This window comes from Sphaeramia orbicularis, chromosome 11, assembly GCF_902148855.1.
Source record: "Sphaeramia orbicularis chromosome 11, fSphaOr1.1, whole genome shotgun sequence".
Lineage (NCBI taxonomy): Eukaryota > Metazoa > Chordata > Actinopteri > Kurtiformes > Apogonidae > Sphaeramia > Sphaeramia orbicularis.
In genome coordinates, this window is record NC_043967.1 from 25913071 (window position 1) to 25936197 (window position 23127).

Below are 23127 nucleotides of genomic sequence, written 5' to 3' on the forward strand. Positions count from 1 at the left end.
TGAAAGTAACAGCACCGTATAAAATGAGAACATGGTTTCCAGCACTCAGGAAATATGTTAACACATTTATAATTTGATTAGATCTGTGCTGTTTTTGCATTCGTTCCAAACTCTGATTCAGGCTCAGGTCATTGAACTTAACACACACACACAGATTGTTGAGCTGTTATAACAATCTTAAAGGTTATGGTGGTAATGCTTTGGAGTCACATAGTCTGATAACTGAAATGTTCTTTTCTTGTCTTTTGCTCTGGTCTCGGCCACTGTGTCCCTCTGCCAATGCCACTCAGTATTTTTTAACGTCATTCTGTCACCGTGTCCCCCAAAGGGCCTCGCATCTGCTCAGACTGATATTCTTTGTTCAGAGGAAGGAGAGATAAAGGACAAGAAAGTGAAATGAGTCACCACTGCATGACAGGGGCAAGGTGGAGACGCAAACTTTTCTCACCATAAAGTTTAATTTCCTCTCTCCTCTTCTCTCCTTTCTCAGTCAGGACTATCAACATGGGATTTTCCAGTCGATTGGTTTCAAGGAGTTTCATGACTACCTGACTGCTCCTGAAGGCAGCACCCAGCAGGAAAAAGACACACTACGCAACAAAGGTCAGAAGAACAAAAAAAAAGAGGCTTAATCAAAGTAACGGAGATGGATAAAGATTCAGTGGGCAGTGGTTGATAAACAAAAAAGAGATTCTGTTTCAAGATTTTTCTCTTATCTCACCATCTATAAGCATCTCTTTTTAACCTCTTGTAGGTATTGAAGCTTTGAAGATTGCGACAAGGCGCTACGCCCGCAAACAGAATAAATGGGTCCGGAACCGCTTTCTTCGACGTGAGTACCCCTTACTTACCTCCTTCAAGGTGGGGGGTGTGTGGGTGTGTGTCCCCTCCACAGTCCACTTTCTTAGCCATCAGCACTCTGTTGAACTAGATGAGATTCATGCACTTCATTAGACGCACAATAAGCCTCTCAGCTACTGTATTGTGTTGTTTATCCAGATGAGAGAGGGTGTTTGTGTGTGTATTCAGAGCTCCTATCAAGTGACACAATATTTTCAATGCATTCTTAATGAAAAAAAAAACTGCTTTTTTTGTGCTACAATGGAAATATTTATCTATTTTTATCTGTATGTGTCTTTTTTACTTCAATATTCACAGTAATATTATAGCTTCAAGTTTACATTTCCTACTAAAACAGTATTTTTATAGAAGGATCAGCACATTAACATCACCAGATTAATCACTGATGGAAGGGATAAGTTTAAACCTATCTCTAGTTCACACCTGGAGCTAAGCCCTTGTATATTTCTTTTCCAGTACTAAGTCACTTGTGGCACCTGATGCATAGAAATAAACTGCAGTGGTTGGTTACCTGCCAGAGTCGCTGGCACTGCAGAATGGATAAATTTAGCCTGCACAGCCAGAATCAACCGGTGTGCAGAAGGAGCTGATTTCCTACCCTGGTCACAACCCCTGGCAGTCAGATGTGTGTTAAAACATACATAATGGCCGAGTGTGTGTGGGACTTGGCCTTTGTGTCCCACCAGCAGCATGACCTGCAGTAACCCAGCCTCCTAATCCTGTTAGGCCCAAGTGGCTTAGGCCATGCCAGGCCTAAACCTTAATACCCCCGTTTCTGACCTCCCGCCTACTCACTGCACACACCATATGGTCATATTCACATGCATGTGCATATCTGTGTTACTATGAAGTAATCTCTGTGAAGCCATCCATTCTTTTGTTCATGCGTGTGTTACTGGTGTAGACGTTCAGATCTAAGAGCCTGATGGTACAGTCACTATGACACATGACACTCTGAACCAAAGTTTGTGGTACATTCTTCACATTTAATCCGATTGTCTTGGGTTTCTTTTTGCAGTTTCAGAACACAAAAAAGAACTTGCATCACGTCTTCCTAAACTTTACAGTCATCAGTTTGTAGACAGGAAGTTTGTTGTCAATTTGTGGGGTTGCATTTTCCACTAGATTTCAGAAAAATGAATGGATAGATTAAATTCATGCACAGATTACAAATATCGCCAAGCTTTGCTACCTACAGAACTATCTTCAAGCGCAACATGTGTAGTGTGATCATATTAATGCTGACATATGGGAGAGGACAAGAGGAGACACTTGGTAGAAATATGGTCCGAACATAAAAATCTTGGAACTTTTAGTGTGTTTTCGGAGCAGATGGGAGTTAGGACATGGGAGGACGGAGGAACAATGCCAGCTGAAGATGAAGAAACTCCAGCAGGAGTATATAAAAGGTTTACAATGCCGGCCGTTGATTCTTTTTTTTTTCTGATTAAAATAGAAATCCTTACTCTCCAAATTGACTACATGCCAGCATCAGACAGGATATGCATAGTTATTTAGTGCTTGCGAAAGTGCAATGTGAAACCAAAATTAAATGGATAAAATGTAACAAAAACATGAAACTTGGTTCAGACTTTCAGGTGTGTCGTGTTAGTGTCGTGTAGCCACACATATCCCTGCACTTTGTTAGATCTGTGCCAGTGCTGGAGGTAGGTCTGGCACCAGTCATTATTGTTACAGAATGGGGAAAAAGAATCTGTGGGATGTTTGGATAGGTTAAGTTCAGGACGCAGCAACAGTACCTCTGCAAAATAGTTTCATGGAAGAAGTTGTTTTGGTAGAATATGAAAGAAAATGCTGCATTAAATTGCATATCTTTATCCAAAGTTGCTTTTGTCAGTGTGGTGGCATTCTTTCACGTAATAAGGGATGCATTGAAATCTACATCATGCAAAAAGCAGGGTTCGCACAGGTGCTTGAAATCCTTGTAAATGCTTGAATTGCAATGTTGTGTTTTCAAGGCCTGGAAAGTGCTTGGATTTTGGTTTAACTGATTGATTGATTGATTGATTGATTGATTTATATTTAATATTAACTCTGCCAGATTAGATGTTAAGCTAAAGCTACTGGTGTGGGGCGAGAGGTGATACATTTAGAAAAATGAAACTTTATGTCAAAAAAGACAATTAGCAGGCACTCTTAGGTCAACTCCTTGTACATTTATATCTTAATCTTTGGTTCGGTGTGAGTGTCCCAGAAGAATACCAAGTGGGTTCCCCTTTTTTTGGATAAAAGTTTGTGTTCTCCTTTAATTTGTAAACTTTTTGCTATTATGAAACATAACTTTAGATGTTTATAGCATAATGCAATGTACATCATTGTGGTAAAAGGTGAAAAAAATAATCCTGAATATATGCATTCCTGTAGATATGTATTTTACCCCAGTGATAAGGTGGAAAATTTGAAAATGACTGTTAAAAGTGCTTGAATTTGACCTTGAAAAATGTGTACGAACCCTGAAAAAGCACAAGGAACCAGAATGATAATGGAAGTAGTTGGTGTGTTGCAGGATTGTTCCAGCAGAGTACTAAAAGTCTCAAACTTCAACAAGTCTAAACAACTATAGAAGTGATGATAAATATTCTGTATTTGAGATGACACTGGAGTTCTGTGAACGTTTCGGGGAACACATCAAGCCTTGCTGAGATCGCAGGTTGTCAGGATGGTTAAGAGCACATGAACCGCATGAACCACGTCCTGTAGTATTTGCGTGTGCATGCGTATTCATAGTACTATATCCTCTCACCTTTCTGTCCTTCACCCATTCTGTGCTTCTGCTCCTTCTCCTGCTCTGACTGCTGACCTCTTTTTTTTTTTTTTTCTTGTCTCTCTGAACCTCACACACACGCACAGATTCTGTCAGCCTCAGCTGAGCAGGCTAATCTCTTGAAGCATTACAGAGCTGCCGGGAATTTGCCCCGACCACACAAACTCAGGCAATGGGGTCAGTGGGGGCTACACAGAGCAGACCGAGCATACAGAGACTAATGGGTCAAAGGGAAAAATAAATTGAATATGACGCAGAGTCTGGGCCAGACACAGACACAGATGGGTTAAAGCAGCTGGAAAATGATCTGACTGTAAGTGTAAATATATAGAAAAAAACTTAAAGGCAGATATTTAACCAGTTTTGCAGTTTGGGCTTTTATGTAAGTAGCACCGTCTATGCAGAGAAGTAGATGTTTCGCAGCATGAGCGGGTCTTTACTCACTCAACGATGAGGGGATTTAAAGCCCAGGTCAACCAGTTCACATTAAATCAAGCTTAATTTATCTTTCCTCTAAGTCTGTCTGTAAGCGGATGTGTGTGTATATATGTGTGGTTATCAGGGAATGTTTAATTAGTGGATTTAATTACCCATAAAGAAAAATGGTAATTTGAGGTTATATTAATTTTAATAAGTGTCAGCTTTTGTGCAGAGAGGCACAGTGCCAAAAGTGTTTTTTTTTTCTTCTAAATCCCCAGAGGAAACCAACACACACTCTCTCTACCTGTAACCAGGATACGCAGGTGTAGTTTGACTCGGGCCTCATGAGTGTTAAGTAACAGGGGTGTAAGTATCTTCTGGTCCCAAAAGTGAGTGAGCGAGCAAGTGAAGGATGCAATAAGAGAGAGACAGAGAGGGAGAGACACATGGGCGGCTGGGCTGATGGAGAGTGGGGGTAATCCGATCCAGCTGAGGCAACAGGTGTGGGGCGAGTTTACACCCTTGTCTTCGGGCAAGTGCGAAGCTTTCAGATGCGCGCACACATAAATGCAAGTTCCTGCTGCAGCATTAGGGACAAAAAAAGGCGGCCGTCGCCACAGAGGCTTCTCTCTATCACCTTCACTAGATGGAGAGGAACAAGAGAAAGCTGGAGAGGAGGAGAATGATACGCACGTTAATAAGAAGAGGAAAGCTGTTCACCTTTTCTTGTTTTTTATGCTCATTTGCAGCATGTGGATGAATGAGTTTTAAAACTTGAATTACAATGTGTGTTTTTTATACAAGGCAGAGGTGGTGAAAACGCTTAAAAAGGGAAAAAAATGCACTTTGATGCTTTAATGCAGGATTGTGCAAAACAGCCTTAAATGGTGCATGATTATCATAGTTAATAACAAGTGGAGTTGTTTTTCTGATGACCAGCTCCCTATAAAAAAAGTTTTAGGGCTGTTACAGCTGGTGCAACTCTTAAAAAGTTAGTACTCTGTCAACCCCATCCAAACTTTGGATTAAGCTCAAAGGTCTCTGTGTGAACTTGTGTACATTTGATGCAACTACAGAACTTATAAAATACAGTTAAACCTAATTAAGTGATAAAACTGTCGTAGCATAGAAAGTCAGTTTATACCTCATATTTATACCTCATGTGCAGCATATACTTGATGAGTAAACTTTATTTTCTTGAGATCTAGCCACAGATAAATAACAGCAATGAGGTGGGGCAGAAAACAGTGGAAGAGGAACTATAGGAAAGAGGAAGGAGGCTGTTGAATGAATGGAGGCAGCTGTCGTGGTTCAGCGTGGACGACAGCCAAAGAAGCACAGCTGGGCCGGGGCCTCCTCACTGAGGCTTTTAGTAGAGTTTTTATAGCAAAGCACACACAGCCACACATCCTCACTCAGCAAACACAAGGATAACACAGCAAATGACTCCTGGCCCGTTTGTTGCAACAGGTGGACTACTGTTTCAACACACACTGAACACTGGCAAGCAGCTGCTTGGCGACAGGAGATGTTCTTTTCTTGTTGGCAAAGTGATCTCCCCCATGTGTCTGAAAGCCAATGCTCACTGCATGTGTGTGTGTGTCGACCACCCTGCGCTTTGTCCCCTCAGCGTTTCTTATCAACTCTCATTCATGCAGAGTGGATTAGCAGAGTTAAATTTCACCAGACCCCAAACATAAATGGTGATATGGTGGGATGGGGGTGGGGGTTTCCATCCAGCATCTGGCAACTCACCGTGGCTTCCTTTTATTTACCACCACTGTACTCTACCCAGCAGGAGGGAGATGGCTGCAGAAGGCAATTGAGGGATGGAGGTGTTGTTGAAAGAGATAAAAGAACAAAGTAAGAAGAGATACAGGTCACAAGAGGGCCCAGGAGGGTGGCTGGTGAGCTGAAGTATTTAATAAAACACCTAAAGACCCAACTTTGCATCTGGTAGGGCCCGGCATTACCACCTGCCTGCTATTGTGTCATAAACACAAAAGACTTCCCCTCTGTGACATAGAGGAACACCACACTGTAACCACACCAGTGAAACCTGAGGCTTTGATTAACGGTCACTAGTGCTGTAAAAAAAAAAAAAAAAAAAGACAGTGACTTCCTCTATGACTACATGGCGTATAAACCCACATTCAGGACAGTGCATTGGATTTAGCTGTGGATGAAGTAAAAGCACATGGTGAAGCCAAATGATGCAGATGCAGGAGATGACTATGAAAGGTTCTATTTGGAACATTTGGTGGCATCTAACAGCAAGGTTACAGATGCTGAATCCCCTCCCTACAGTAGTGTCTAAAATGTGGATGGACAGGGCTTGGTTTGTCCATTTTACTGAAGACAGTATTTTCTCTTGGTTCACATAAAAATATAAGGGTGCAGTGATGACAGGGTGCACCTTAACCCTCTGACTTAACAGCCGCCAACCACAAGCATCTACTGATCTCAAGGGTTTAATAACTTTTAAATCACTAATTCTATCATTACATGTCAATTATTCAGGTAAAATACAGTTTATCATCTTTTCATCTTCATCACATATGATATATTTGGACGTTCAGAGGCTCTGTAGTGAATGTGGACACACCATTATCTTCTACAGCATTGTTTCACCAGTAAAACCCATATAATCTGACAAAAAGAAAATCAATGTAGATGCTTGGGTTTTTTGTCCAGTTAATGATATATTTAGCTGAAAAAGTCACTTGAGTTTTCTCTGCTTTAATATAATAACCTTTGAATTTACTGTTTTTATGAATGTCTACATGATGAGTCAAGTAAATACAGGAAATATCTGATTTTCACTGAAATACAGAAGATAAAATCACAATAAGAGGTGATAAATCACCGAAGAATGGTTAAGTGTAGAGAGGAATTCATTTGGAAAGTCAACACAAAAATACTTCTAGGTATTTAAGAGTTAATGTTTGATGTCACCTGTCATAAGATGGAAAGGAAATTCTGTTCTGGGTTACTATAGAAACATGAACAACATGTAGATCTCAGTAACTAATTTTGTTACGGAAATGCAGCCATTCTGATTTTTGTTTGATTACACTAGTACAATTACTTTAAATATTATGTTCCATTTCTGCTATTAATTCAACTGCTCCTTTTTTATATATAAATTAAAACCTCTATTTAAATATAAAAGTTTATGTCACCAAGGGCCATATTAATTCAGGCCTTTGAACCATTTTCCTTCAGGATTCTTACATGTTGGTGCCATCAAACAAACGAGCCCAAATTTCCATTTGTTTTTAGTGGAATCACTGTAATCATGAATGGCGCTTCAACAGAATGATGGTAACTAGGGGCAAATGATGAATCTGATTTTCATCATTATTGAAATATCTGTTTGTGCATGGTAAAACACTTCACGAGTTGCATTGAGCAAGAAAAACATGAAGTAATAAAAACTGGATACAGGCTAACCAGAGTTTGAGGTCTTTGTGAACAGTACCTGTTAAAGCAGAAAGACATAGGAAGTGTGTAGCTAGTATGCACACTTAACACTTAATGGCGTATCTTAGACTTTCCTCATATTTTGCAGCCCTAATGGTAATGCAGGACCACAACACCATAATGATTGTCTGTTATAAATCAATTCAAGTGGTCTGAGAGGAAAAGATGCTCAATCTGCAACTGCATGTAGTCACGACTGTGTTTTCAAGCTGTATGAAATAAATCCCATGATGGAAGGATTTGGCTGCTCAGTAGGTGTTTTCAGACAGATGTGACTCTGCCGCTCTGTGGTTCTCCATAAAAGCTTGGAAAAACAGATGCACTTTTCCACAGTGCTCTGAAACAATGTCAGGTCATATTTTATTTAGTCTTTTGATTTGGAGACTAAAGAGATACAACAGTATGTGTATATTAACCCATGAAGACCCAGTGCTACTTTTGTGGCAGTTCCCAAATAAATTAACCCTGATTAAGTGATTTATCAACATTTATTCTAATATGCTTGTATTTTGTATTCTAAAGTGAAAATCAGGTATTTTCCTCTATTTATTTTACTAATCATTTGCTCTAATCATCATGCTGAGATTACATTTTAGCATTATTATACCAAAAACAGAAAACTTGAGAAAAAGTTACTTTTTCAGTAAAATATATCATTAACTAAACATAAAACAAGTATCGCCATCCACTGCCATTGATCCAACTCCATGGGTTTTACTGGTGAATCAATGTTGCAGAAGATGACGGTGTTTTCACGTTCACTACAGAGCCTCTGAACGTCCAAATGGGTTATATCTGATGACCATGAAAAGATGATGAACTGTATTTTACACTAGTTATTTACATGTACTGATAGGACTAGTGGATCAACGGTGATTTAACTTTTTATATCCATAAATGATTGTGGTTACCAGTGGATGTTTGGGTCTTTATGGATAAAAATCCTGGCATTTTTATTTAACTTTAATACCTTTAATTTTTTTCCTGTATGTGGCAAATGCTTTTTCACTCTTTCTAGATTTTGTGAAATGATAAAAATGCCTCCAACTATTGGATTTCATCTGTTGGTGACAGAACTTTTTTTCCCATCGGCCTTTCAGAATTTTCTCCATGTTGCTGTCTTCTCCACCATCTCTTTCCAAGCTGTAGAATATCACACACACTGATGTCGCTGACAGTTCACACTTGAAGCCAAGGGCACATCTACTCTGGCCTCACGTTGGTGTACAAGTGTGCAGTTTTCAGTGAATTTGCACTGTTGGTCTATACAAACATTGCACTGAGTCTTCCTCTGTCCAATGAAGTACAGATGAACAGTTATACAGTTACTGCTTTGTACTGGTGTTTAATAATGGAGTCCCAGATGGCCTTCAGCAGACTTGGTGAGTCCAGACTATGGGGTGTCTGCCATCATAGTTCAGTCTGTGTGTAGAACGGATTAAGCCATAATTGAGTTTGCAAACTGTGCTTTACAGGTTAATGGAATTCATTTATGTGAATGTGAGTGGAGCAGCTTAGATATTATGGAAAGCTGTTTCTGGGGAAAAAAAGTGTCTTTCTATAGGTGAGCATAGAGATGGTTGACGAATTATAGATGAGGACGTATTATAAATGTGCAGCGACAACCCCACCTTGAAACTGAAATCAGGAAGTATCTTACAGTGTAATACCACCGATGACTGCAAGGTGCTGGCAACAACAAACCCTGATTCCAGGTTTTCCACAAGCCATTCTGGTTTCATACACTTTATTTGGACCCTCTAATGAAGGAACTGGTGGGCGTTTTGTAAACTATTGCTCTATTAATGAGATTTTAGGGATAATGTGAGGATTTCATGTGTGCTGTGGTTGACGGCTCACTCATCTGGAGAGTTGAACTACCAGAGCATCTGGTTATTGAATAAAAAATACAGAGCTGTATTGTAGCTGTAGGTAATAATTTTCATTAACAACCCCGTCAAAGGATGTTGTCATGCAGTTGTGTTTAACTGCAATAACTCACTGTTTAGCATGAGACAGCTAGCTACTGTATCTAATGTTAGCATAACTTTAGTCTGATGCCTATACTAGTGATGACTATATATTACACAAAGTTGACATTAGTATGACACTGTTATCAAATATACCTGTGTATATTTAGTAAGTAGCTGAAATTACTTGTTGGCATTTAAAGAGGTTACATGTTGTAGTGATTTTACAAACTATGAAAAGTTGTGTATGAGAACATGCCAAGAGTTACCAAAATGACCAACAAATGAATGGTATCTCTCCACAGATTGTGTCACTCACTGAATAAAGTGTGACGTTCATTGTTTACACACAACTGTATTATGGTAACATCAAGTTTTTTGTCTTATTTTTGTCAAAATAATAGTGTCTTATCTACATGTGTTGTATCAGCTGATAGTTTACATTATAGCGCTGTTAGCTTAGCTCTTGTTTTAGACAGAAAACGGACACATTATAATCACAAATCATCGTTTTCTGTATGGTTTGTGTTATCAATAACTGCACTAATGATGTGTTTGGAATCATCCAAACAGGGTCAGAACTGTCACAGTTTATTGTGAACTGTGGATCAATAACTGGCATCAAGCATAACAATATAATTTAGTAGCTTCATAATCAACCTCACCCCTGTTGAAGAAACACTACGATTTCAGCATCAAACTTCATTCTATTCATTTAAAGTTGTGTCCAGTGGAGAAAACCACAGTGCTTCTAACTTTTATTGGTTTTGTCAGTTTCTTCAACTCTTAAAAAGGTAAAATTGTTTCTTTGTGGTTCACATCCCATCTTGTCACTGACACTTTGGTTAAGACTCGTTACTTTTGAATGCCCAGGAGGATCCGCTGAGTGACTCACTACTCCCTAGTGGTCAAATAAATGTCCTTGCACGTTAGTGTGAAAGACTTAAGTGCATATTTTTGCAACAAAATACTTTGTCGTGACATCAGAACTCTTCATCCTCAACACTCTAATGATCCTTTAAGGTAATTTTATAAAATATTTTAAAATAGAGATACTACATATAGCTCCTTTTAACATAACTTTTAGTTAGCAGTGTGGTTGGTTTCTTAAGGCAGTTAGTATTGGCTTTAACTCAAAGCCTGTCATGCTTCAATCTTTTGTCCAAATATAGTCACTTCAAAAAAACAAGCAGGCAACAGAGAGAAACTTTAAAGACTTCGAAAGTGTGGCAACACTATGGGTGCTTCTATGAAACTAGGTTCATTTTGGTACCTGGCATTTTGCCAGCTTTTTAGACCCAATAATAAAAGAGAAATGTAGACATATTTCCCCCCAGGATGTACCTAATGATGACCTCAGATAAATGCAAAAAAATTATACTCCTGCTCTGAGCCATCCCAAAATTAATGAATTTTTTATAAAATATTGGGGCCAAACGGAGGACCAAAATTGGGACAGGAAAAGCTACCTAGGTGTCAATGCACTTGATCTCGAAAGCATGGCTTACCGCTATAAATAAAGACACTGTGTTAAATTTGACAATCCTAGTGGTTTTTCTAATCTAGACAGGCAGGTTTTTCATGAATCTCAGTCTCATTCCGGGTTTTGTGTGTAACCCATTGTGTCCACTCACGTTACATGCAGAACCTGTCTATTTAAACACAAATAACTTGCGAGTGATTTTGCAACAGCAGTCATTTTTGTGAAACACTCTGCCTTGCATATTTACTTTGATTTTTAAAATGTAGGTGTGAGAGAATAAAGAGATATTCAAAAAAATAGTAGTGTGTAATTTTCATGTCCTTTTTACCGTGTTACATGCAGATTTTTGTATAAAAATAATAGAAAAATATAGAAAAATAAACCCAAAGTGCTTCCAAACTTGCTTCATATCATTAGTCTACATCTTGTTTGTATTTTTAGCCCCTCTGTCCTGTTTTTAGGGACCAGTTTCATAGAAACACCCATGTATAATATGTAGATATCAGCATCAAAGGAGAGAATATCTTTTGGAGGGACTGTTTTAATCTGTCTAGTAGCGTTCACAGACTTGATATAATGTTGAAGCACTGAAGTGGTTTTGGGAGCACATGATGGAACTGTCTAAACTTGATGGTAGTTTTTCCTTTAATTTGTCAGACAACTGTACAGTACACTCTGAATCGTGTGTTCAGCTTTACCATACAACAAGGCCCTGACAAGTGAGTCTTATCTAACGCATCTTTCTTTCCTGTGCCTCTGCTTGTCTTCAGTCAATGCAGGGCAGTGGCTCTTGATGCAGACAAGCAGTCAGTTGGACAGATGGACAGACGGACGGATGGACGGACAAATAGACAGACGGACGGACAGATAGACAGACAGACCGGACAGAGACTGGGGCTGCTGTTCATTGCTGAAGCCTGGCCTGCAGACTGCTGACTGATGCAAAATAGAAACACGGGGGTGGAAAAGGGAGAGGGAGAGAGCCAGAGCATGAGTGAAAGGTGAAGCAAGACTGATGGCAATGGAAAGAGAGAGAGAGAGAGATGGTGCACGAGAGAGAAGGGTGGGAGGATGGAGGGAGACATTATCGAGCCAGTGTGAGTCAGCAGGTTGATAGAGCTTGTGGGTGCGGCTGTGCTCTCCAGTACATCACTACTCCTGTAAATTTCCCAGTTTGTGCCCAGTTTATTCTGTGCAACAATGCTGCTGGAGGACCTGTTAGTTTCATAACCAGTAACCAGTGACTTGTACATCCGATGAGAGACTTGATGTTTGCAAATTTGAGAGACTTGCTTGTTGTCTAAAGGAACCCCTGAACTGATGAACACACACTCCAGATTAAAGTATGTGGTTCTGAATGAAAATATGTGATTTGTGTCGGTGTAGGACCAGGTGACGGTGTGCCGCCCGTGTATGGCCTGGATGTGACGGATGTGTCGAGGTGGGAGGAGACGGTGCTGACCCCTGCACTGCAGATACTGGCCAGTCTCAGCAAGGTGGGGCCCTTCTGTCAGCTGTTTTTTTTTTTTTTTCCTGGCACTGTTTCTGGTTTGCTCTTTTCAGCCTTTTTTCAGCGTTTAGTTTGTTGGTTTCTCTACTATTACTTTCTTTTGCTTATATTTTTCTTCATTGTATTTGTCAAATATTTAATCATCTGTAGATTTATTTTGTAGTTTTGATATTTGCAATTGCATTTTTATTTAGTCTTACTTTATTTCCACTTATTGATTCTTTTTTTCTGTTTCTTTTTCACTCTTTCATCCTGCAGTTCTTAAGCTGTTTTCTCCTCTTCATCCTTCTTTTCTTTAACACACACATTCATTTGTTCTCCTTTCCTCTTAATAAGTGCAATATACATGTGTTATTTCCAAATATTATTAGATAATTATTCAGTTCCGATATGTGTGAATGGACTGTTGTTTACCTTAATATAAGGACATGCAAATGCTTGTTATTGCTGCGATCTTTTGTTTTATTTTTCTTCCACTGTTTTCTTGTTCCACCCATGTTCTGACCTTACACCCCTTTCATTTACATAAGGAAATACAGATGTTCATGAAATTTCTTTCAAGATTAATAGTAAGAGTTCAACTTTTTAGGGGGAGGAGTCAATTATTGCACCTATCAGAGTACAGGGGGCGGAGCAGAGAAACAAGCGAACCAACCACACCTGTGATCTGTGTGACAAAGTGATTATCGGTGACCTGGAGTGGACAGGTAAGGCCGTCAGCATGTGTATGATCATCAAAATCACTGTTTTTTTTGTTTGTTTTTGGTTTTTTTTAGTTAAACTCTATAGTAAAATCTTTTTTTTTTTTTTTTTTGCTGAAGCTTTATTTTCTGTCATATTATCATCTGTCTGTTGACCATGTTTACATTTCACAGCATGAGTTGAATATAAGCAAATGAGTCTTATGATGCTTTTTTGTTTTGCAACTCATAGATTGTGTATAGGAAATATCCACTTCACAGACAGCCCTAACTGATATTGATGTCCATAAACGTATCTTACACAGACATGTATGAAATTCGTGGCTGATTCCAACCCAAACTTTCTAATCATCTACAGCCGGCATAATGTCATATATTTTATGCCTATGATTATGCACTGTCGCTGTAAATAGATTAGATGTATACAGTTTATATTCTATTATAGTTTATTCTTTATACCTCTTATTTATTCTTCTTCTATTTTTACCTCTTTTTTTTAATAACCAGGCTCTTTTTTTCTAAATCAGTCCAGCTGCTTTTTGACACCTGGTTGAACTCCAAAAAGCATTTACACGGTGAAAACTCGGTATAAACCCAGTAAAAAATGAAGAAAAATCACCACAACACTGCAAACAACAGTAAAAACAAAAAACAACAAGGAAAACAGTGTTTAAAAAAAAAAAAGGGGAAAAAAAAGCCCAAACCATCTATTTTTATAGTGACGCGGTCTCACTCACTTCTCCGTGTTTTGCCCCCCATTCCACTGGCAGTGGGGGGGGGGGGTCCACTGAGCATGCTCGGATGTCTATGGAAAGACCAACATCTATTCTATCAGCACGATTTAAAATTTTTCTTATTGAGCAAATGGTTGAATTTGTATGAATATTTAAAATAAATCATACAATCAGAACGAGCACCACAGACACGTCAGGGGTTAAAGGGTTAAATGTTACCAATATGAGCTTATGCTATACAAAAAAGTCAAAAGTTAAAAATAGATCATGCCTTTGATATAATTTTGTTTGGTGGGGTTTTTTTTGTGAAATGTGTTGCTTCATGTCAGATGTCTCTTCTTTGCCTGCAGCTCACCTGAAGTCCAAGAAGCACCACTACCATGTGAGAAAGAAGATGAAGTCTGACCAAAGCAGTGATGAGTCTCCTGCTTCTACATGTGAGTTGGTGAGGTGCCTCTCAGAGGAGCCCTGTGCTCCGGTTGCCCCGGGCTGCAGTCAACCCTCTCAGGACTCTTCCCACAACACCAGGACAATACACAAAGAAGTACCTGCAGCACTTTAGAGACACTGGATTACGAACATCATCTTTCAACTTTCCACTGACTCTCTGCTCTATATCCTTAAAAATCCTGAATCAGTTTTACGGCTTCGAATCGTCCCATTGGGAGTTCTTACTCTGGCACCTTTCCATTGAGCCATATGGAATTACAGTACATTTTCCCAACTCTTCAGATACTTAATTTCCAAAAAGCACTAACATTTGTAAAGCATGAAAGCCCCATCAGGCCTTCAGGGGAATAAAAGCCACCGGTCCTTGTTGAATTTAGATAACAATACAGACGCTGCAAAATATTGATATGCCTTTTTCACACAAAGCTGTTCATGGGTTCGGGTTATGGATCCGTGAAATAGCATTTTTTCTGCTCGAGATAAGACATTGATGGCCTGGATTGTTGAAGACTTGCAGTCAAAAGATTTTAAAGATTTTTTTTTATTACCTGGAAACAGCAAGACAGGCAATATTATTTTTCTATTCTTGTAGAATGTGCCTTAAAAAGTCGCAGTCTTTCATTTTATTGACAAGAAACTGGTGTAGTATGTCAGCATTTGGATTTCTTTGTCTTTCTTTTTACTTGAAGGTGTAGCTAATATGTAAGATGTTTATGTTGGAGTCATTTTTGTGCTTGAAGCTGGTTGTTTGTTGATGTTAATCAGTGCATTAAGTTAATGAGTGTACATTGATGACAACGGTCTTAGTGGTTTCTATGTAGTCGATTTAGGCTGTTTTTTCCAGTTCTTATGTTCACTCTTCAGTTGCCATACTTCACCAAAATAAAAGCCAGCATCTCTGACTGGAAGTTTGTACTTTTAAACATCACGAAAGACTTGGATCTCACTAAACTAATATATGAAATGTAATTAAATTAGGTTGTACAGAGAGCGTTGCATCACTTGTTGCAGTTAGCATTACTGGAGGGTGTGTTTAAGTCTGGTAAAGTATGTAGTATTTCAGAGATGTGCAAACTTGGCTCCTCACAACTAGATGAACAAGAAAATGGGAGTGATGATTGACAGAGCATGAGACGGTATTAGGAGATGGTACCAATTCCGTGACATATTGTAAAAACAAATAAACCTACCCATGCCTTTGTAAAACACTTTGGGACCACTATAATGCCAAACACAGTTGAAAAACATGACCAGAGTCACTTAGATTTGATTGTTTTTTACCTGCAAACACTTTGCAATGTTTGTGACATTGTGGAACTGGCTGAAGATACAAACACAGAAAGGTCCACACCCCCACAATGAAACCAACCAATGAAAAAATAAAAATTACTGTCAGAGGGGAGGGTCTCTGCAGGTAAATACACCACCTGCAGAGACCCTGCACCATCGGCATACATCACATAGAGGGTCAGAATTGATGAATGATAATGGTTGTTATTGGATAAGCTTATATTTTGTTAAGGAAAATGTTACATACTTTGCCTTTAACCTGCAATAGTTTGTGTGATGTGTTTTCTTGCCACTGTTTAACTCTTGCTACTGTTTGCTTAGAAATGAAGTTACCCAATGCCAGTGTCAACAACTGACTTATTCTTAGAACAAAACTGACTCCAACATAAACTTTATGTAGGCACATGAGCTCATGTGAACCTTAGATATTGAAGATTTAAGCACCATGCACTTCTAAAGTCAACCAGCTGATTACAAAGATATTGAATAAACCACAAAGACTTTTTTTTTCTTTCTTTGAAATAAATAAAATCTCAATTCTTAAACTTGGATTTCAGAGCAATACTTTTGCTTGTTAACATCATGTCGTTGGTACGTTTATTCATTATATTTACATGCATTTTACCTGCACATAGTAGAGCTGGGTGATATGGGCAAAAAAAATGACATTTTGATTTAGTATTTTAATGAATTGTTATCTTGGCTACATTAACTGAAAAAAGCTTGATTGAAAAATACCATATGACTGGACAAACTCATTCACAATTAATAGCTTGTAAGCTGTTTACACAGTGTTTGTATGTGGATTTTTTGAGCATTTTTGAGATTTTTTTTTTGAGTTTTCAGAAAGTAAAACCTCAATAAGTTTAGTTTTATTTATATATTGTCCACCACTGGCAATTACTCTGAATATGACAGTATTCTGAAATTTAATTTTTGTAAATACAGCTTGTTTAAAATACATTTATCTTTATAAAGTTTATCAGTCTTTCCTCATTACATTTTAACAGGAGTGGTGTGACAGACTGTCTTTAACATGCGGATCAAATTTTGGAAGTCAACGGTCAATGATCAATATGGTTAAGATAAGGTAAAAAGTTGAATGGAAATATTATCTTTTTCAGAATAAGGGGAAATGTGAATGTTTTGTGTGTAAATCTCTTCTTTGTCCTTTGTTTGATAAACCCTTGTGGATGATTTGCTTCACTGAGTGAACGTTAGCTGAACACCTTTCTTCTCTTGTATAAACCAGCAGGTCAGTCTGTAAGGTGAGAGTGTGTTTTCACAGCAGTGATTGCAGCTCTTTGTTTATGTATGTGCCGTCCCCCTTTCAAACCAGGGTGTGCCTGGTCTGCTGTAAAACCACTTACACAATACCTTGGCATCACTCCAGAGGCCTGTTTGACGCTCCTTTCCCTCTCCTCACCTGCCACTTTTTCTTCTCACCTCCCCACCTTCCTGAAGAATCGGCCTATTGTTCCGCATTCCTGCCTAAAACTCCATCATCTTGGTCTTTAAATTTTCAGCTCAAGCACTGGGACGTTTTCTGTCAGCGTAAGTCGAGTTCACAGGCTCCCAGTGCTTGACCTCGTCCACATGACTAAAAATGTTTCCAGCCATATAATAGCTGGAAGTGTGTGTGTGTGTATGTGTGTCCCACATTCTCTTATTGTAAACTGGGTCAGGCTTCAAGCTTACAGGGGGCTTACCATACAGTATGGGAGTCACGCTGATAGCAAAGGTCACTGTGCAACTGGTGTCTGGCTTCTCTAACTTTGTTTTTCTTTCCTACTGTTGTACATTTTTAATCACCACTTTTCCCCTTCTGATGTTTTTTCTCCTCAGTCTCTGTGATTACAGTAAAAACTTGTATCATCCGCCACAGCTTTAAATACCTCACATTTTCCTACGTAACTTGTGTGGTATGTGCCTATTTTGAGTGCCTGGGCTCGTCCAGCTTGGCACCTCCAGGCACTGCTGAATCATTGCACATTTAAAGAAGAAAGCTTGCGCAATTCAATGACATCAGGCTCCAGCCCCTTGAACTACTCACACACTCGTTCGCAGAAGTGGAGAACTAGGCCAGCATCCACAGTCACAAGGCTAATTAGTGATTTACACACTGCGATGCGGCGGATCATCTACGGGACACATGCACTCACACATTCATTAGCTGCAACCGAAGCAGCTTCACGAGCACAAATGAGAGCGAAAAAGTCAAGTGCACTTTGGTTTGATGGCCGCGGCTGTTCGAGCGTCTGTGTTTGTATGTATAGTTGCATCTGTCGGCGAACTATGCATTAGCTCACACAAGCTTCAGAGCTCCATTTCTGTCTCTCCCACTCTCCGTCTCCCTGTCCAGTCCTACCCTATAGCAGCCTATGTTCACAGAGCACACATTGTCCTAAACATGAGGCCCGCCGTGGGGAAGCTGCAGGCGGACTTATGTAATGCATGCTGCAGCTTATAGATGTATGACCTGTTTGTCATGGCTTTCTGGCCTCTGGTACTGATTTTATTACATGTACCGCAATGCAGGATACATATTGATCACAGTATTAAAATACATCACTTTACATTTGCCTGTGGGTTATCTGTTTCATATTTATTTCTAGAAATCTACAAAGACCCACCACTGACTTTGATGTTTCATTTTCTCTATTTTAAAGGTGCAGTGTGTGTATAACTGGGATGGAACTGGAATATAACAGTCATCATTATAAGGCAGAAAACTAGAATGGTTGTATGTTTGTTACCTTTGAACAAGGATTCCAAACTTTGTCAAATCAAGAACAAAAATAGAATTCCACTGCCCATCCCCCCACCCCACCCCCAACAATATTTTGACTCTTCCATCATGAAAACATGGTTGAGTAATTGCACTGGTGACAATCAGACTCAGTTCCAAATTCACACTGGCTTACTTTTGCACTGTCAAAACAATCTTTTTAAGTGTTTTGTTGCAGGGACAAAATGACTTGATGGCTACGATATTAGAATAAGCATAGTAGCATTGTTAAATATTTTATCTTATTGCAACTTGGCGACCCATTTCATAAAAGGCCCTAATGTTAAATATGGAAACGGCGGTTTTAAATCTCTATCCGACTCATCCTCCAAGCAAAGCAAAACCCTCCCAAAAAGATCTGTTAAAGACTGAGGCTAATATTTGCTTAAATGTAATATACTGGATATGACGACAGATGTAGTTTTCAAGAATACTAACTGTGCCAAAAATCTGTCATCACAGGAAACTGAAGAAAAAATTATGTTATCTTCCAACTTAATTCACATCGAAGAATCGGCAACGAAAGTTGGCTACGTGCCGTCCCACGACTTCACTAAACAGAGCAAACCCATCTGTCTATTATGTGTCTACTATATATACTGTATGTAATGTCATCTGTGACTTGTGAGACAGTTGGATAGAGATTAGTTTAAAAATTGATACTGCTAAGTGGATTGTTTTATGTGAGAGACATTTATACTGAAACATCAACCTAATATATGTAACATTTCTGCATGAAATCATTATACCCAATATTTTGTTGGTTCAGCCTGTTTCATGAGGTCACCTCTCAGTCACATCATATCCCTTAATATTTAACATCACCTGCAGATATTTAACATAGGTAAACATTTGCATTAGCTCATTAATAAAGAAGTTTTCTGCCCGAGTCATATCAGGACTCCTTAAATAAACACGCCCCATAATAAGTACTTCACGTCATCTAAACTGTCTTTCATTACACGGTGGGTGTACATGACACTTAAATAATGAAATTTTTGCATTAGTCTGACTGAAAACAGACATTAAAAGTGCATTTAAACATGTTAGCGTGACTGAAATTGAAGTTCTAATAGTCGGACTATCACACCCAGATAATACTTTCATTTTCTGAACCCGCTTTATCCTCACTAGGGTCATGGGGGTCACTGGAGCCTATCCCAGCTACTTTATGGGCAAAGGCAGGGTACACCCTGGACATATCACCAGTTTATCGCAGGGCTGACATATAGAGACAAACAATCACTCTCACATTCACACCTATGAGCAATTTAGATTAACCCATTAACCTATCAGTGCATGTCTTTGGATGGTGGGAGGAAGCCGAAGTACCTGGAGAGAACAGAAAACATGCAAATTCCACACAGAAAGGTCCCACCCCCATCAACTGGTGTTGGAATCAAACCCAGGACCTTCTTGCTGAGAGGCATGAGTGCTATCCACTGCACCACCGTGCCACCCGCCCATTGGCTATGATCTGAAAAACATATGACACAGGCAATTATGCTATGAGGCTAACGATATTTTCAGTGGATTAGCATTTACAGTACTGTGCAAAAGTCAGAGGCCAACACTAGCTTTGAACACATGACCACAAATATGCATTTCTCAATCTCTGGATTAAGATCCAATCTGGATATATGACAAGTATGTACAGCAGGAAAAAGAAGAGATTCAGGGAAACAAAACAGTTTCTATAAACTAAAGAGATTTAGTGTGAGAGTATTTAGTTTGACCTCCCTTTGCTCTTAAATATTACAATTGAGGTAGTATGTACCAAAACCTGACCCAGAAGTTGAACATCATGCAACTCATCTGCACAAAAAGTAAAGTGGACAGAAAGTACAATATGTACAGATTTGTATCATTGTCCATTATGGTGCCACTTTACATCTGCGTCGATGAGGTGATAACTCACTATTGACTCTTGTTGTGGTCTGTGATGACGTAGGATAAGAAGCTGAAGGAGTGTATGTCACCACCTATCATAGTGGAGGCAACATGATTATAATACATCGACTACACTCCTGTGCATCTACTGGGACAAAGACAACAGTCCAATTAAACAGCCTGTATATATTTTGTATATACATGTAATCGTATTGATTGTTTTGACTGGAAGACCCCTAGTGGCAGAAGTGACATCCTGTATGTTTACACTTCATCACTGTATGTGTCTGCGTATTTATTACTAGAAATCAACAGAAGACCCATCAACAACATGTTACATAAATACATTTCTCAGCTTAAATCAATATCCATTAAATTTGATTAGATTTTTGGTGGTTAGCAACACAAACAAGACATTTAAAAATGCAATTTTAGTGCCTGTAAATGATGCATTTTTAACACTGAGTAAGAGGTGAAACTGTTATGGACAGATTAATTCTACAGAAAATGGTTTGTTTGTTACATACATTAAAGCATTGTCAGGTTCTTTGGGAGAAATGATGGAAATGAAGTGTACTGTATGTTTTTACACACATTTTGTGTGGATGTGGCAGAGATGAGCATGTTGTTGAACTTCCCTCCTTAGACCTCTGCTGTAGTAGTGTGTCATCCAGTGACTGTGCGTCTAGGTAATTTGAAGTCCGCTTAATCCTAATCTCTAATCCCATTTGACTAAACATTCTCTGCCATCTGGCCCTGGCGGGACGAAAAAAACACAGGCAGACAGGCGACCGATCAGACGGAGCTGCAGTCAAAGACAATGTTTTATTTACAAGGAAAATCTGCCTAATGTGCTACATGTTGGTAGATAATACTGAAGGCCAAACCTCTAGACACCACACAGTTTTATAATCTCAGAAATATGTGGATTGTGAAGGACTTTGAGTTGAGAATATCTTTTCTGATTTGTCAGTGAGCGCTCTGAAAACCGTAAAAAAAATGTCTCAAGGTCAACTCTCAGGCTTCCATCTGTTGTGTGTGAATTGTCACCCTGTATAACCTATTCTTCATCGGTAGATTTCAGCCCTTTGACATGATTTTCTCTGTTTCACACACACACAGACTGATGTGTGTGTGTGTGCGTCTCCCTGCATACCTCTGTCATTGTTCACGGTCAGTGTTTATCCCGAAGAGGACAATTCAAGACCCGCTGTTGCATAATCAAGTGAGAAACACAACACTGTCAGGTGTGAGTCAATCAGATAAGAGAGCATTGTGTGCGTGCTCATGTGAGAACTGAGAAGCTGACTTTTTTTTTTTTTTTTTGGATGTTTCATATCTGTATAGGAAGAAACCCACACCACAACCTCTGTGTATAGTGTGCGTGTGTTGTCTACAGTATTTGCATCAGAGGAGGCAAAATACACACTTTATTCACCAAATAGAAATACAGATACTGGCCACTGATTCAACGTCTTCGCTACGGTACAGACTCTAAAATGTACTCTAAGTAGGAAGTAAAAGGCAGCCCTTTTTGTGTTGTGTCTTTTACATTGTCCTTTTGTTTAGTATCAAAACAAAAATAAAAAAAAAATATTGATTATGACGTCAGATCAGAACGTGACGTGATACGTCATTTTCATCTAGTTCACAGGTGTCAAACTCCGGTCCTCGAGGGCCGGTATCCTGCATGTTTTAGATGTTTCCCTCTTCCAGCACACCTGACGGTCGTTATCAGGCTTCTGCAGAGTTGGATGATAGGCTTATCATTTGAATCGGCTGTGTTGGAAGAGGGAAACATCTAAAACATGCAGGATACCGGCCCTTGAGGATCTGAGTTTGACACCCCTGATCTAGTTTTAACTGTTAGTTTTCATCTCTGTCTTTTAGGTTGTTTTTTGTCTTTTTATGATCATTTTCATTATTGTATCTTTAAAACAAGAAATGAAAATTCACACACCACTGAAGCTCCCAAACAAAAATATATAAAAATATTTTTCTCAGAATATGAATAAGACAAGTTTGGTCCAGTATTCCACATATCTGTTCTGGTGAATTGTTTTCATGGAAGCAATAGGGGCATGCACATTCTTTCTCTTGCTCTGCTTTTGTTATCATCCGGCACCCGCATGTTTTGATGCCTTGTTTTATTGTCAACAGTTTTCCAGAATTTTTTGTTTTTTTCAGTTTTTGTCATGTGTTTCGTGTGTATTTTGCCATTACGTCTCATCCATGTAGACTTAAATCAGTTTTAATTTTAGGAAGATGAGATATGATGCAAAATAGAAATCACAAATGAAAAGAACAAGGAGACATTTGTGTTCAAAACATAGAGACTAAAAGTAAAGTTATTGAAAAAAATGCATAACTACAGATACCTGAATCCTCCACTTCAGGACAGTAGCAGATTATTTGTACTTGTATTACCTCTCATGTGGTGCATGTGTGTGTTTTGTGGTGTGTTTGTCTCCACATGCATTCCCTCAGTCAGAGCTGCACAATGAGGGATGAGTGCATCCCAGCCTAATCCAGCCTAAAGATGGTGTTTTATAACGTCCCACTGTCATACGATGTATGCATCCAGAGCCAAGCCCATCATTTATTGATGTCTGCGTCTATAGGGACGAGCGAGGTTCAGTGAGTTCATGGAGCGCTCTCTCTCTCTCTCTCCCTCTGTCTCTCTTTGTCCCACACTACTGTCTGGCCCCTGAAGTGGTTGTATACATGTATGTACCAAAAAGCAAAATGAAGAGATGTGATAA

General features: G+C 39.1%; 1 protein-coding gene across 2 annotated transcripts in view; it reads left to right on the forward strand.

The window, feature by feature from the left end:
* Nucleotides 1–16340, forward strand: part of trit1 (tRNA isopentenyltransferase 1) — a 56202-nt gene extending 39862 nt beyond the window's left edge. The window contains exons 7-11 of one of the 2 annotated variants that reach the window (XM_030148125.1): nucleotides 491–603; nucleotides 755–832; nucleotides 12389–12498; nucleotides 13102–13219; nucleotides 14298–16340. In XM_030148125.1, coding sequence (XP_030003985.1) covers nucleotides 491–603; nucleotides 755–832; nucleotides 12389–12498; nucleotides 13102–13219; nucleotides 14298–14509 — 631 coding nt within the window. In that variant the 3' untranslated portion in view covers nucleotides 14510–16340. Of the gene's footprint in view, nucleotides 1–490; nucleotides 604–754; nucleotides 833–12388; nucleotides 12499–12770; nucleotides 13042–13101; nucleotides 13220–14297 lie in introns of those variants that run through there. The other variant, XM_030148126.1, reaches the window with a different exon arrangement.
* Nucleotides 16341–23127: the final 6787 nt, after the last annotated feature.